General features: G+C 35.0%; 2 protein-coding genes across 3 annotated transcripts in view; both read left to right on the forward strand.

Moving 5' to 3' along the window:
- LOC102587598 (BTB/POZ domain-containing protein At3g44820) overlaps positions 1-6,006 on the forward strand; it is an 8,126-nt gene extending 2,120 nt beyond the window's left edge. The window contains exons 2-4 of one of the 2 annotated variants that reach the window (XM_006349006.2): positions 709-778; positions 3,065-4,276; positions 4,879-6,006. In XM_006349006.2, the coding sequence (XP_006349068.1) occupies positions 709-778; positions 3,065-4,276; positions 4,879-5,442 (1,846 nt within the window). In that variant the 3' untranslated portion in view covers positions 5,443-6,006. Of the gene's footprint in view, positions 1-708; positions 779-3,064; positions 4,277-4,878 lie in introns of those variants that run through there. The other variant, XM_006349007.2, reaches the window with a different exon arrangement.
- A 1,628-nt stretch (positions 6,007-7,634) lies between these two features.
- On the forward strand, positions 7,635-14,397 carry LOC102588147 (protein RETICULATA-RELATED 1, chloroplastic). Its single transcript, XM_006349008.2, has 7 exons — positions 7,635-8,099; positions 8,670-8,768; positions 9,340-9,560; positions 11,342-11,411; positions 11,725-11,804; positions 12,556-12,620; positions 13,849-14,397. Exons 1-7 carry the CDS (start codon positions 7,677-7,679, stop codon positions 14,040-14,042), a joined length of 1,152 nt encoding a protein of 383 aa, XP_006349070.1. The 5' UTR covers positions 7,635-7,676; the 3' UTR covers positions 14,043-14,397.
- Positions 14,398-16,000: the final 1,603 nt, after the last annotated feature.

Below are 16,000 nucleotides of genomic sequence, written 5' to 3' on the forward strand. Positions count from 1 at the left end.
CCCCCCACACACACACACACACACACACACACACCCCGTCCCCAAACCACACTTGTGGGATTACAGTAGATATGTTGTTGTGTTGTACCTGTGTTTAAGGGCTAAAATGAAAGAATTCTGCATCCGACATAGATATTGCTGAAGAGCTGAACGTTGGCTCTTGCTTATAGGCTTACTTGCCAATTTGGTGATGTGCTTAAGATTTTTAGAGGCAATTTTGGGTCAATTTTGATGGTAATATTGTGGGAGGGAGCTATCTATTTTCTTGCCAGGAGGATGTTTATGTTTTTGGCTACCAGTCTATTTGGTTTCAATGCCAGTTGAAATTTTACTGTATATCAATACCAAAAGATCTGTTGGCTCAGTTTAAGTTCTGATTGGAGTCTCATTCACATTTTGTTATAACTGTGAAATCTTCAATGGTTCGAATACGGTGGATAATGGGTCTGCCCCTCTACCCTTCTCCACTTAAATTTCAGGCCTTTGTATGTGGCAATATTCGAACTCGTTAACCCACACATCACAAGTTGTTCTCTTACCACTAGAGTCCGAGACCAAAGCCCGGGGGGTGACTCTCATTCATCTTTCAGAATGAAAACATCATGATGTTCGTTAATTCCAAAAGTTTTGATTGTAGATTTGGATAAGTTGGAATTGTTTAGCTGTGCTTTTTTTCTTTCTTGATTCATAATTTGATGCACATGACAGGTTTTGCAATGCAAGTTTGGTCAGTGATTTTACCTTGGTTGTGGACGGAGTAAACTTCCACCTTCACAAGGTACTTATTCTTCTTTAAATTTTTAAAATTAAGGGATATGCAACTTAGCATGTGACCTTTAGTGCTAGGCAATTTTGAGGTGAAGTGTTTTCTCATTTCCTTTATCATGCATTTAAATAATCCATGTTTATAATGGAGATGTTGCATTCCAACTTTGTTAATTTTTTTTTGCTGTAAGTTCTTAAGTTATATAGAACTCAGTTCAAGAAGCAGATTGGTCAATTTTGGCAAATGTTGAAGGAATAATACTATGAGGGTTAGTGTTTATGAGAGATGACAATTTTCTACTTTCGAGTTATGCCCTGTTAGATTGTTACATAGCTATTATACCATTAATTTTTCTATTTGTTGAATGGCAACTGACGAACATAGAGTTTCTAGTCTTTCCTTTTTCCTCGTGAACCACTTAGTCGAATTGCGGCCCATGGGCAAAATGTATGTCAATATCAAAAGTAGCCCTACCTCACTGAACTAGATTCAATAAGAACAAAATGGAGTATCATACTTCAAAAATAATGCCCTTTTTATAGCTTCCTACTTGAGAAAAACATGGCAACGCTTGTTCAAGAATGAGTTAATGTTTTTACAATTTACTTTAAAGTTTGTAGTTCGGCTGTGCCTACTTGTGTTTCATGCATGGTACAATGGTTATCACCATTTGCTAGTTTGAATGCGATGGGTTTCTCATGTTTCCAAAAGAGATGGTGATTGTAGGTGTTAATCCAGCCTGGTTGATGAATCCATTCAACTGGAGTCCTGGAAGAGTGGGCCTCTGTTTATATGGGATAAGAGAATCTATATGACTCATTTTAGGCCTTTAGATTGCTACCTGGACGCATCTTTTGAAGCATCATTCCCTCTGTTCTAAAAATATAGTCTAATTTTACCTTTGAATTGTCCTTAACAAATATATACTCCCTAAATTTGAATATTTTTAAAAAATAATTAGTAACTACATATTGTAGGCTATTACGGGAGTTATAGGAGATGATCGTTTCTATGTTCAAGTTATAAACTAATTTAAATGAACTTCCTTTGAGAATCCATTCACAGAATCCACATTTGCTTTGGACCATCACTTTCTGATCTATCATCTACTGTGTTGGTATATTTTTTATGGAATAGCTACAATCAAATGAGTTTGAATAATAGGTCTTGGGTAAGGATTAATGGACATGGTGGTAAGAATTGATGAGGTTGTTTAAAATTATTTCTTGTTTAGTAATAATAATCCAGTACTGTCATGAGGTTTAATGGATATGTTGGCAAGATATAATGGGGCTTGAGAATAATTCTTCTGTAGTAATGATAATCTGAAAAGTATCATAAACTTCATGGATTATGTATTACTCCCTCTGTTATGACTTATTTTCCTTTTCAGTCAGTCCCAAAAAGAATGACACATTTCTATTTAGTAACAATTTAACTTTTAAAATACCTATTTTACCCTTAATATAATGATTTATAGCCACACAAATATCTATGACTTATTTTAGACCACAAATTTCAAAAGTCTTTATTTTTTTTCTTAAAACTCCTTACCAAGTCAAAATAACTCATAAATTGGGACGGAGGGAGTAGTACTTTATTTTAAACATGTTGGCATATGGTCAGAATGATGAGAATTATATTTAGGTTATTCTTAACATCTAATACTGTTTGGAAATTGTTATTTCCAGCATCTGAAACTATCTAAATTTTCTGATAATTCCTCTTGATGTGCACTAATTGTGAGAAAGAAATTATTGGGTTGGCTAATTATCTCCTTTTTTCATAAAGAATAGTTTTAATACCTTAGTTGTTCATTGTATTCATTTTTATCATGCCCCTTTCAATTCTTGCCTTCTTTTGATGAGTATTCAAAATTTGAAGTATGAAGTGACTCGCCGATGGTTTACTGGAACCGAAATAAACTGGAATGCTAATGTTTGTGGCAACTCAGTTTCATCTAACAGAAGTTTTCCATTTTCGCAAAGTTATGCAAGCTCCAGTTTAGAAGTGATGTGTGTGAAATCAGTGATCTATGGAAGATGACTATGGTGTCAAATCTTCAAAATAACTGTACTCTTCTCAAGGGTGATTTTACATACGCTTGCTTTGATTTTTCCTCGCAATTATTTATGTTTGTCTTTGACACTTTTTATTTTAATGTTGTTTCTTGTCATGCATCCTATAATGATCAAGTATTGCTGACTTTATATGGAATCCCCAACTCACCTTTTTACAGCAAATTTAACTTCTCTGTATCAAGTCTTGTCTAACAGCCAAAAAATGCTCTGTCTCCAGTTTCCACTTATGTCGAGATGTGGAAGGATTGACAAAATACTAGGAGCAGCTCAAGGTCCACATGAAGGGACTTTCCTGACAACTTTAGAAGACTTCCCTGGTGGGAGTGACATATTTTTAGTCACAGTTAAGTTCTGCTATGGTATTCGAATAGAATATACCCCAAGGAACATTGTAATGATTTATTGTGCAGCAGATTACTTGGAGATGACGGAGGACTATGGTGAAGATAATTTACTGTTTAAGGCAGATGCTTACTTTCATAAGAATATTCTGAAGAATTGGAAAGATTGCATATTAACTCTCCAAAGTTGTGATTCTGTCATACCAAGAGCAGACAAGCTAGAGATCATTAGTAAATGCTCGCATGCTCTCTCTGTGATGGTCTGCACAGATCCTAGTTTATTTGGATGGCCTATGTTGTTGTATGGCTGTTTACAGAGCCCTGGAGGTAGTATATTGTGGAATGGAATTAACACCGGTGCTAGAATCCAAACCATTGAATCTGACTGGTGGTTCGAAGACATCTCATATCTTTCTGTGCCATTATTTCAGAGATTAATTCGAACAATGGAAGCCAGAGGTATTAGACATGAAAATTTAGCAGGTGCTATGATGTACTACTGTAGGAAGTACCTTCCAGGACTTGGCCGGTGGCAGAGTGGGCAAATTGGTAAAACTAGAACAGTTGCTAGTTTCAGTATGACACCAGCTGCTGTCGATCAGAAAGTTCTTCTTGAAAGTGTTGCGAAACAGCTTCCTGAATTGAAGGGCAAATCTTTTTGCCGTTTCTTGTTGGGACTTCTGCGAGTTGCCTTGATACTTGGTGTGCACCACACATGCCTGGACTCGTTGGAGAGGAGAGCAGGAATGCAGTTGGACCTAGCATCCCTAGATGGTTTGCTGATACCTTCCTACTCAGATTCTGATACATTATATAACACCGACTGTGTTGAACGAATGATTCATCATTTTATATCTTCTGAATCTGGGATCACTGCAATACCTGATCCATCTTCATTTGAGATAGGAACATCACCATCATCCCATCCTTTAAGGAGAGTGGCGAAGTTGGTTGACAGCTATATTGCAGAAGTTGCATCTGATGTGAACCTAAAGCCGGGAAAAGTACGTTCACTTGCTGAAGCTCTCCCAGAATCTTCAAGATCTCTGCATGATGGGCTATATAGAGCTCTAGATATATACTTCAAGGTTTGATTCGGTCCCTGATATTTTACTGTGTGCTTAGTGATGATATAGCTGATTGTTTGGATCGGGGAATTTTAGTAGCTCAGTTGGTTGGCTGCCTGCCTGAACTCTCACCTTGTTGGTGAGGGTTTGATTCCCCACCTTGTAATCCCCTCCCCATTTCCCCTTCCCCTTCCCCCAAATTTTTTTAGTTGATTGTTTGGATTAATTTATTTTACCTGCTAGTTAACTGTCACATGATAGTTAGTCATTTCATTCTATTCCATCGATGTCTGCCTTTTTATATTTCATAGCATGTCAATTGCATATCCATTGTTGAAGACGGACATAAATAGGAAAGAGTCTTTCATTTCTGAGGGTAGGCCTCTAGTAAAAAGCGAATGCATCTCGGAAAGCTGCTTAGTCTTTTTTATGCTAAATGATTTTCTAGCTTATTTCTTCTGCTCTCTTTTATGCCATCTGTGTAGTCTCAACATGTATTCACCTTTTATATCTTTTTACTTTGTTTGTTATATGCTTCATTACTGACCTAGAGCTAAATTGCTTCCAACTCTGCACTGTGGAACCTTGTAGACTTTTAATGGATTGAAATGAAAATTGTATAGGCGCATCCTTGGCTTTCAGCAAAAGAGAAGGAGCAGCTTTGCAACATCATCGACTTTCAGAAGCTCTCTATTGATGCTTGCGCCCATGCATCCCAGAATGACAGATTGCCTCTTCGAGTTGTTCTCCAAGTTCTTTTCTTCGAGCAATTGCAGCTGAGAACAGCTTTAGCTGGTTGCTTCCAAGTCTTGGATACAGAAAGTGGCCCTGCAGCTCCTGTCACTGGCCCTAGTGACATGGCAGGTCAAATTGTACAAAGAGACGGATGGGTGACAGTCGTGCGTGAGAACCAGGGTCTAAAGGTGGACTTGGAAAGAATGAAATCTAGGGTTGGTGAACTTGAAGAAGAATTCAGCAAAATCAAACAAGAGATGAGAAAGGTCACAAAGTCACATAGTTACCTCAGTTCTCCGCGCTTTCTTGCCCGAAGGATTGGATGCAAGCTCCTTCCCCAATCCTCAGATACTCAACCAGATGTGGTTGAAAGCACAGGTCCAACCCCAAGATCATCAGTTGAGCAACCGAGAAGCTCAAGACACCATAAAAGCTCCTCTTTGATTTCATGACGAGAAGACTCAGGTTTGATGTCTATTCCCCCTGGAGAATGCCATTTATAAATATTTACCCTCCACACCAGAATTCTCGCACTACATGTTTGGAATAGATTCATCCCTTGATAATTCAGGGCACCTATATATCCCTTTGAGAAACCATTTCGAATTCATTTCATAAGATACAACTGTCCTGCTTGGCTGGCTGAGTATATTTAGTATGTTGGTTGGACAACAACAACAAAACGAAAATACTTATCCATCGGAACAATGGACTCCTGATGGAAGAAGATGAGAAGAAACTAAATTTATGGTTCAATCTCATGTATCTTGACACAAACATAGAATTCAGCTGATACTAGTAAAATCTGTTCCTTTCCTAGGAGCAATATAATGGGACTCTGTTGTCCACATTTCTCTCTTATACATGTACAGCTTCATGAAGAGTTTGTAAAGCTATATGATGAAGGTATTCATGTTTTTGTTTCATAAGTATACTAGCTGTAAAATGGAGGTCTAGTGGGACTAATTATATCTTTAGAAGAATTATGCATAAAGCTCTACATTCATCATTTTCAATTTGTTTGAAATTCTTATAATTGTTTGTACCAATTGGTTACATTTCAAGTTTGTTGTATTTTCATACTATTCCTACTACACTGATTATGAGATTGGTCTATATTGATTAGCAATATTGCTTTGTGAAAAGTTCTTGAGTGAATGGAGTAGTGAGTTCTGACTTGAGGTGGAGAAGTTTAACCACAAACTACAAGAACAAAGTTAATGTATGCATTATTTTTGCTAATACATTCTACCAAACGATCCTTTAGTGACTTAAGGTGATTTCGAGCCAAAAATTGTAATACCAAGGACATGTTTGAATCGAACTTTTAATGGATGATAAAGTTAAGACCTTTTCCGACAAATCCAGACCTTTCCCTATTATGAAATGATAAATATACAGATATTTAAGCAAGATTGTCATAGAAGGTAATGACGTAATGATATGATTATGAATGTTTTGGTTACAAGTAAATATGTAATATGAAAATGAGATAATAGTAAAAAATACATTTGAAATATTATTTTTTTGCGAGTTTATATTTGAATTGTAAGTGTTTTGATTTTTAATCTGAACTATTATCAATTATTTATCAAAACATGTCTCAAAGCTGACTAGACCAGTGCTTGAAATCGCCAAAATACACTCGTCCATAAAATTCCATCCACATGACAACTTACTCATTTATTCTGAGTCATGTTTTTGATAAATAGTTAGTGATATTCTAGGTGAAAAATGCAAACACCTTATAGTTCCAGGTAAAAAATGCAAACACCTGACCTTATAGTTTCAGGTAAAAGATGCAAACACTATAGTTAAGATAAGAAATTTACAAAAAGAAAAAAATGATGCTTCATATTTAATCATTATCTCTTAATTTATTTAATTATCTCTATAGAATGACTTTTGATATTATTTTCAAACAAAAAAAATAGCATACGTCACACATAATAATATACTTTGATAAATAATTTAAATAACAAACACAAACATCTTATAATTTGGATTAAATAACTCTAAAAAGAAATAAATAATGTTCATGTTTTTACCATTATCTCTATAAAAAAAATTAGGTGGGTCATGCACACTTCACTAATTTCAACCCTCCAAAGTTGTTGCAATTTCTCTAATACTATTATTAAAAAGGAAAAACTATATAATTAAACATACTTTACTATCATATACTATTATTATTTATACTTTCAAAATATTACGTATCTTACTATTAATTAAGAATTTTTTACTTATCTTACACTTAAATACATATATTTTTACTACTAGATACCCAAAAATAGGGAGAGAGGCAAACGAGATTGATGAGAGAGACAAACAAAATTTGTATGTATCAAAAATACATGCGAATCACTTTAGATACACACCAGATACATGAGAGAGTGGCAAGTGAGATTAGAGAGACGGATGAAATTTGCTATATATTTCAAATACATGCAAATCCATTTGAATACATGAAAACAATGTATCTAGAATAAAATACATCTAATTTGACTCGATACATTTGAGATACTTGTATTTAGATGTATGAGCCTTGATTAAACCTCTCGAAAAATAGCTGAATTTAAATTAGTCGAACTCCGTGACAAAATAAATAAAAGAATTTATGTCGTACGTTGTTGCTACTACTATAAAAAAAAAACTCGCAAGTGAACGTTGCTCGTTTCATCAAACAATGGCTCTGTTTCAATCATCACTTTCTCATATATCAATTCTTTCGATTTCTTCAAACAACACTCAAATTCCACAATTCAAATGCTTAAATCTCTCAAAGTTTGTATCTTTACAACAATCAATTACGAAAACTGATCGAATTTTCAGAATTACGTGTACTGGACAAGAATCCATCGTTAGAACTGTTGACGGAGGTGATGGGGGTAACGGAAAAGGTGGGTTTCCATCTGACAACAACGGTGGCGGAGATGATGGTGACGGCGGTGGTGGTTTTGATGAAAAAGAGTTTGGACCGATAGTGAAGTTTGATGAGGTGGTTAAAGAGGCCGAAAAATTAGGGGCGAAATTGCCTATTGATATGTTGGAAGCTGCTAAGACTACAGGGATTCGGAGATTGATTCTTAGTCGTTACTTGGATATGCAGGTGAAAAAAATGTATTCTTTTCGTTTTAATTTGGTTGTCTGTTTTTTACTTGACACGGAGTTTAAGAAAGTATAAAGTTTTTTGAATTTTTTGTTGTTAAACGAAAGATACGGAAGCTCCCGTTTGGCCATATATTTTGAAGTTGAAATTTGAGTTTTTTTGGAAATTGAAGTTGTGTTTGGACATGATAAAACTTGTGAAGTTCTGTGAGTGGAAGTTCAAAAATCCAAAATCAGCTAGTTTTTGGGAACTTGAAAATATTTGAAGATCAAATTTCATGGTCGAACGGATATTTGAAGATAAGTTTTCAAAATCTATGGCGGCATGTTAGCTTGGAATATATCAAAATGTTTTTCAAGCTTGTGGTCTTAGAGATGTCAGGTGGAAAGTTAGAATTAAAGAGTTGTCGAAAAAAGAAAAGAGACATTCTTTTTTAAATGGACTAAAAAAGAGAGTAAGATAAATAAATTGAAATGGAGGGAGTACTAATTTTGATGCAAAGTGTTCAATTTTATTTGATATGTGTGTAGATGTACTGATTGCATTTTGAATTGGTATTTTGACATTTAGGGTTCAGCTTGGCCGCTGGGATTTTTGATGAGACATTGCTCAATGCTGAGAAATCGAATGCTTGCTGATCCGTCGTTTTTGTTTAAAGTCGGAACAGAGGTTAGTTTGATAATCTGGGAACTATGTTTTCTTTTAATTGTTGAAAATAAAATGAAATTGAGAGGTAGCTATGCCAGTACTTTATTATGGCTGATCACTAATGTCATGAGGTGTTTGGTAATTGGTATTATCGATTGACTAGCGTGCCACAAATATTGCGCTCAAACTAACCCAAACACTAAACTTTAAAAGTAAATGCCAAAAATATTTCTTCTCTTTAAGAGTAATGATTGTGAAATGTGTTTGACTTGCATTTTTATCATATAGGGTACTAACCTACTAAGTAGCCACTGTGATCTGAGGTGTGCATGGCTCAAGTACAAAGCTTGTAATAAGTGATTATGGGATAGGTTGCTCTCTTTTACTAAGCTGTGGGGACAATCATGCTTATAGATATTCAAGGAAAAACATTTTAAGTCAAGGAATGGGTTGTGGAAAATGGATTAATAAATAGTTTTAACTGACGGGTACTTTATACATCAGTTAAAGAACTGGTAGCTAACAAGCTTGATTGTTAAAGAGTTTAAACCTGATAAGACTGGCAGTTTATACGTAATCTGATGTATTGCAGATTGTCATAGACTCCTGTTGTGCAACATTTGCAGAGGTTCAGAAAAGGGGAAAGGATTTCTGGGCAGAATTTGAGTTGTATGCAGCAGATCTTCTTGTTGGAATTGTTGTTGACATCGCATTGGTAGGCATGTTGGCTCCTTATGTCCGAATAGGCAAGCAGTCCATTTCAAGCAGCTCTTTTGGACGCTTTCGACATGCTTGTGGAGCTCTTCCCAGCAGGTGACTAATTTATTTGTGCACCTTCATTTCTACAGCATTCTCTGCTTTCCTTGGCTTCCAAGTCATGTACGACTCCAACTGTTGTACTTTCTTTTCTCATGATTTTGAGGATGTCACACAACATCTAGTGCGTTCACTAATTGCATCAGAGTAACAACTGTCACGTTCTTCTTAGAGATAGTTCAGTAAGCTAGATACAGAAAATAATTATATGTTCATGAAATTGTTTCACTTCATCTGAGCTGAAAACTCTCCGCTCACGCAGATGCACCTTGCTCATAAGTCATAACACATATAAACGTTATTCATATTCTGTGCGTTATCTGGAGTTCATTTTTGTGTTTTTACACAGTTTCAAATGGGAAAGCAACTTTTACAAACCATTGGACAAACTTTTACTCCAGTGATATGAAATGATCATAAAAATTATCTTAATCAACCAGTTAAATTTAAAATGTATATATCTCTTTGCATCTGATTGATCGCTTTCGGGTTTTTCTTCATTCAATTCCTGTCTAAACTTAATGGGAAGCTGTCAAAACTTTGGGATGCATTTTTCCATTGGAACATTAAAATTGAGACTGAAGAGAAACATACAATTGGATATATGTAGTATAGAAATGAATGCTTCTGCGGAGACTCATCAGGAAAGCATATCTTTACCTCTTCGCAGCCAATCAAATACAACATAATCTGTTCAGCATAGATTTGATATGTAAGATTTCAACACAGAGTAAAAGATTGAAATAATTTCTCTACTTTGGATTTTGACAGTATGTGGCTATCAGGGTATCAGATGAAGAAAGTTTTGAAGTTGATTCAATCACCTACTATTAGAAAAAGTAAACTGGTTCGAGATTCTTTAGCTGGATTTTGTGCTGTTTAAAGGTGATTTAAGATCTGGTTGATGTAAGAGAATGGTGATTGATTTGGATAACTTGTAAAGAAATATAGAACTGATACCCTCTTCTTTAGTAGATCCAGCTTGCAAGCTGTGACAAGAGTGAAGAATTTAATGTAGCAGAAACAGATTACACAACAGGCCTGGATGTTAAACTTTCACTTTAGTCGACTAAATGGTGAGATCAGGAAGTTCTGATCCGGATACTCAGTCATCATCAGTGAATAAGCGTCAACTAAGAGTCTTAGACTACACCTTTTCGAGATTGTTTTTTAATTTTTAATTTTTAACACCACGAGTTTCTTCATATTTCTATGATAGATTTTGAGAACTCTTGGCTATTTTTATGTGCCTATACAATTAAACTTTGCGGGTTAAGTACTGTGGCACAAGCCCGTATATTTTATTTGCATGGACAGCCTAAGTCTTTATATTATCAAGGTCTTTTGTTTCTTCTTTTAAGAACTTGATTGAGGTTGACCTCAGAGACTTAATCCTTCTCTTGTGTATAGTTACTTCTGCTGACCGTTAAGATTATTGTGGCAAGCTTCACCATTTTAGGATTAAAACATGTTATGAAAAGTGACCAAGGTTCTTGTAGAAATGGACCTGGGTATGGGTATTATGGCATTCTTCTTAAAAAGTGTTGGCTGCCTTAGGTGCATGCTAGAACTTTGATTTTTGAAACTTCTCTTGTTCACTTAGATTAAGTCAGATGATTTAATGCTTCCATAAGGGTGTGAGATTCTACATGAAAACTGGGAATAACATGGTCAGCACATCCTCTGTTTTTTTTTGTGGGTTAAGTTTGACGCGTGCTATGACAACTGGTAATAGTAGTGTTTCTGGTGCTGATTTCTGAATATCCATTTTTCTGCAGTGTTTTTGAAGCTGAGAGGCCAGGGTGTAAATTTACATTGCAGCAGCGTATTTCAACATTCTTTTACAAGGTATAAATATAATTGAACTTCTTTGTCAGTTTCAAAAAAATAAATAATTTAAACTTCTTTGTCAGTTTCAAAAAAATAAAGAAATAGATTTTCTTTGCTATCTTTTAGATGATCTTGGTACTTCCAGTCTATACAGATGATAGATCTTGGATAAGAGAATTTGTTTCTATGTGAATCCTTTTTCAAAGTCCTGATTCACAATCTATTATTTTGGTTCCATTTGATTTGTTGTTCCCCAAGTATTGAGTCATTTTGTAGTTCTGAAGCAGTTACTTTTTAGTGTTATAACCTATTTCACTTTCATGATTACCAGGGATTTTTGTATGGCTCAGTTGGATTTGGGTGTGGCCTCGTTGGTCAGGGCATTGCAAATTTGATAATGACTGCTAAGAGGTATGTTTGTGAAACACTCTCCACTCTAGTTCCACTTGAACTGTCAATACTGTACACCTCCAACTCTCAGCCAGCCATATTCAAGCTACAGTTATTGAGTGTTTCTTTTCCTTTGAAGTCGCGCTTATTCGATCCTTTTGACCAGTTGCATCAAACAAATATAGAGTTTCTTTGCTCTTCTGAATTGTATCCTGTCACATTTACATATCAATTAGATCAATTCTAGAATTGGTCGGCCTTCTTGTTATTTTTGTTTTGTGGCAGCTGCAAGCTACTCGACAAGAGTTTTCCTTTATTGCCGGCTGCTTTATAGCTATGCTCTTTTCTTCTTAGTTTCCTTTTTTTTTTTGGCTACATTTTCTTTATTCATTTTTAGGTGGATCTTCGATACCTTTGAAGTTGGATTCATGCAATGATATCTGCATTTAGTTTCTTTCATATTCTTCTTGACATGGATGTTATTGAAACTTGCTCTTTATCAAGATTTCATGCTATTTTTCCTATGAAGAACAGTATATAGAATATTATAAACATGGATCTTGTGTGTGCACAACTTCTCAAAATGTAGCTATTGGAATGTGTACATCTTTACTCACTCCAATGAACAAATTTTTTATCTTATGTACTTCAATTGTGATGCTTAGTTTCTGTTTCTGATCGCCACGAAATCAGCTGCGTGTCTATTCAGCTAAATGGTGTGCTATTCATTCTCGTAATGGGTTGACATTTGATATTCTTATGTGTCTAACAGGAGCATCAAGAAGTCAGAAGAGGACATACCTGTCCCTCCTTTAATAGGAAGTGCTGCACTCTGGGGTATGTGCTACTGCTTTTGAATTGTTATTTGTACCTTTGAATATATGTAGCTAAATAATTATAGAGCAAAGGGCAGACTCGAATCCACCATTCCTATTTAGAAGCTAATTAATGAATTCATATTTCTTAAGGAGGGTCATTTAATACAATATACTTTTGATGGATTCACCTTTATGAGAGTGGAGTGGGGCAGCTCCTATTAGGCCTAAGTCTTTAGAACTTTCATGAATAACCAGACATATGCAATAAGGAAAGCGCATGGCCTATATCACGCAACACCGCATTGAACAACAAAATTATAAGGGTCAAAATGTGATTTGAAATTGGGATACCAGATCTATTGCATTCAGACCATACAAATCTAGCAAGTCTTGCTATATTATTGCTTACTCTTTTATTCTTAAAAATCTTTTGAAATATGTGGGTGTTTGTTGGCAAAGTAATAGTGGTATTTCAAAAGAACTTGCACAAATAGCTTCTATGTAAAGGGTCTTTCACAACATGACCACATGGCTATGTGGCAAATGAACCCTTGACAAGTGGCAACCACGCAAAGAATCAATGGTCAATGGCATGCAACCCGTCATCCTATGACACATGGCATGACTAGATAATATCTTCCATCCCCCTTCATTAAAACATCAATAATTAGTCACTCCGTTACACCTACCTTCTTTCATAACTTACTTGATTTGTTATTTAAATTTTGTTGTTCGTTCTCCCTAAGTAGAGAAAGGCTTGTTTAATCCCGGAAAGACTTTCACATAGGTGAAATAGTTTCACAGCTCATTGCATGATTCAAGCCCTACTTATAGTTGCATTATTCTGTTATCCCAATAATACAAACTAAAAAATTTAAAGAAATATGAATTATATTCTGTCTGTTGTTTTTTGTAAGCTGGATTCTTTATATGATAACCTCTGTGCTCATGAAGATTTGAGGCTGTAGTGTCAAAAGAAAAATGAATTATTGGTGAAGAGTAGATGACAAATTAATAGATAAATTTCTGGTGGGACTTGAACATTTTACCTCACATCATATAGTTTGAAAGGAGAAAAAGTAAAAAGTCTTTAATGGACCACAGTTATGCAAGCTTGGGTTAATTTGATTGACATGATATTATTACAATTTTTCCAAAGTGCTTTCTGTTGTCAAATCTGCATGTGTTGTAGCCTTTCTCTACCTTTTGCTTGAATTGACTCTTTTTCTTTCTCCTTTTTCATTCAGGATTCTTTCTGGCAGTCTCTTCGAATACCCGATACCAAATTATAAATGGATTAGAGCGTTTAGTTGAAGCATCACCTGTAGCCAAACGCGTCCCCCCTGTTGCCATGGCCTTCACTGTGGGTGTACGATTTGCTAACAATATTTACGGTGGTATGCAGTTTGTGGAATGGGCTAAGCTGAGTGGGGTGCAATAAGAAAATGTGTTGTCAAGAATAAGAATTCCAATGCTGTTCAATTAGATAATAGGAGTAGTTTACTAGACAGGAAAAATAGTTTATTATGCAAGGATAACCTAGCAAATACAGATGTTAGAAGCCTGTTGAAATTATTGTATGCTACTGTTCTATGTTGCTCAGACTCTCCAAAAAAATTGTCGCACCCATGTAGGATCCTCCAAAAACACCCTACTTTGGGAAGCTCCGACACACACATGTCAGACATTTTTGAACTGTCCAAGCGACATAGAGTACTGTTAGTCTTACTCATTTCTCTTGTTTGATTGGTACTGTAGTTGTCAATTCATCAAGTTGATATCAAGGAGTCAACTTTCATTTTTACTTAGATGGCTAAGCAAATGCCTAATGGCATAGCCTTTGGCTAGTCATGCTATTAGCATGGCCAATTTGGAGCTACTTCCACAGCTCTTTCATTTTTATTTAGATGGCTAAGCAAATGCCTAATGGCATAGCCTTTGGCTAGTCATGCTATTAGCATGGCCAATTTGGAGCTACTTCCACAGCTTTGAACCACTATGGTTACCCCGAATGACCTTGAAAATGGATGATCTTGAATTTTTGACTTCTGCTTGTCCCTACGGGGAAACTTACAATGTAAGGTTGAAACTTATAGATGTTAAGCTTTGCTCATGTGACAAGCAGCGATAAAAATTCAAAACCACTAACCTTCAAAGTTGTTTTTGTAAATCAAAAGAAAAAATCTTATCTCTCTTGAGTGAAGTGTCATACGAATCACTTAGTCAGCGAAATATAGAATTTGTTAAATATTTGATGGAGATTCGAAGTGTTGAATATTGACAAACTTAAATAATTAAAACTACTCAAAAGTGTCACTTCAAAAAATATATTATTAATATATAATTGTCTTTGATTCGAGCTTTGTAAATGGAAAAAATTATTTAGGTGGGGAGCATTTTTTTTTCCCTTCCTATAATGAGCTTTATGCCGTGCAGATTCAAATTAGTTAGCTTTCAAAGCAGGTAGCAAATACCGAGTGAGAAAATTATTGAGGAGTAGTTAAGGGACTATTGTTGTTGTTATACAAAACAGAAAACAACAAAGGAAAAAAGAATATTCCAGTTGTTAGTGCTTATTAAAAAGTTGTCTTTGAGGATAACAGAAAATTACAGCCTGTCCCAAACCAAATCATATGGAGCAAAATAACTTGTTTTATTTTCTATAATTTAAGTAGAATAATTAAATCAGTGTGTGTTTGGATTAGCTTATATTAAGTAGTTTTATTTTTATTTTTGTTGGTGTTTGAGAAAAATTTAGCCCGAAAAAGTATAAATCAAAAGTCAAAAGTTTGGTGTTTTCAACTTGTGATTTTTAGCTTATACTATAAGCTACTTTTAAAAAGTCAATTCACACACCCAATAAATGTAAAGTAAAAGAATGTCAATGTATTGTTTAGTATTGACAAGAATCAATTCAACTATTTATAGACAATAAATGAAATACATCAACCAATTAGAATGCTTCGTTCGAGCCCTACAATACAAAATCCAATAGAAACAATACACTTCTAGATACAATTATGTATGTCAGCTATATATCTTTTTTGTGTGAAACTTACTGACGAGTCTGTCCTTTTGTTCTTCTAACGCATTTTCGAAAGTCTTTTTTATCTCTCAACACGTTTTTGAACCACTTTTATCTGTTGAAAATCCTTTAATTGATCCACTATCATGATGGAAGTAAATAGTAATCAATCCGGATAAACAATGATCCTTGCTTTGATGACTTCTTGAAGGAAGCTTTTTTTAAAAAAAATATTTCGTTCTAACTCATTCTTTAATTTTCTTCAAATGCCTACCAACACCGAATATTTCATGCACTAAATTATTCTTTTGCTAAGGGTTACCACAATGAAATAGGATATTATTTATATTTTAATTTATTTGTTCTATTTTAAT

The sequence above is a fragment of the Solanum tuberosum genome, unplaced genomic scaffold, assembly GCF_000226075.1.
Source record: "Solanum tuberosum cultivar DM 1-3 516 R44 unplaced genomic scaffold, SolTub_3.0 scf00101, whole genome shotgun sequence".
NCBI lineage: Eukaryota > Viridiplantae > Streptophyta > Magnoliopsida > Solanales > Solanaceae > Solanum > Solanum tuberosum.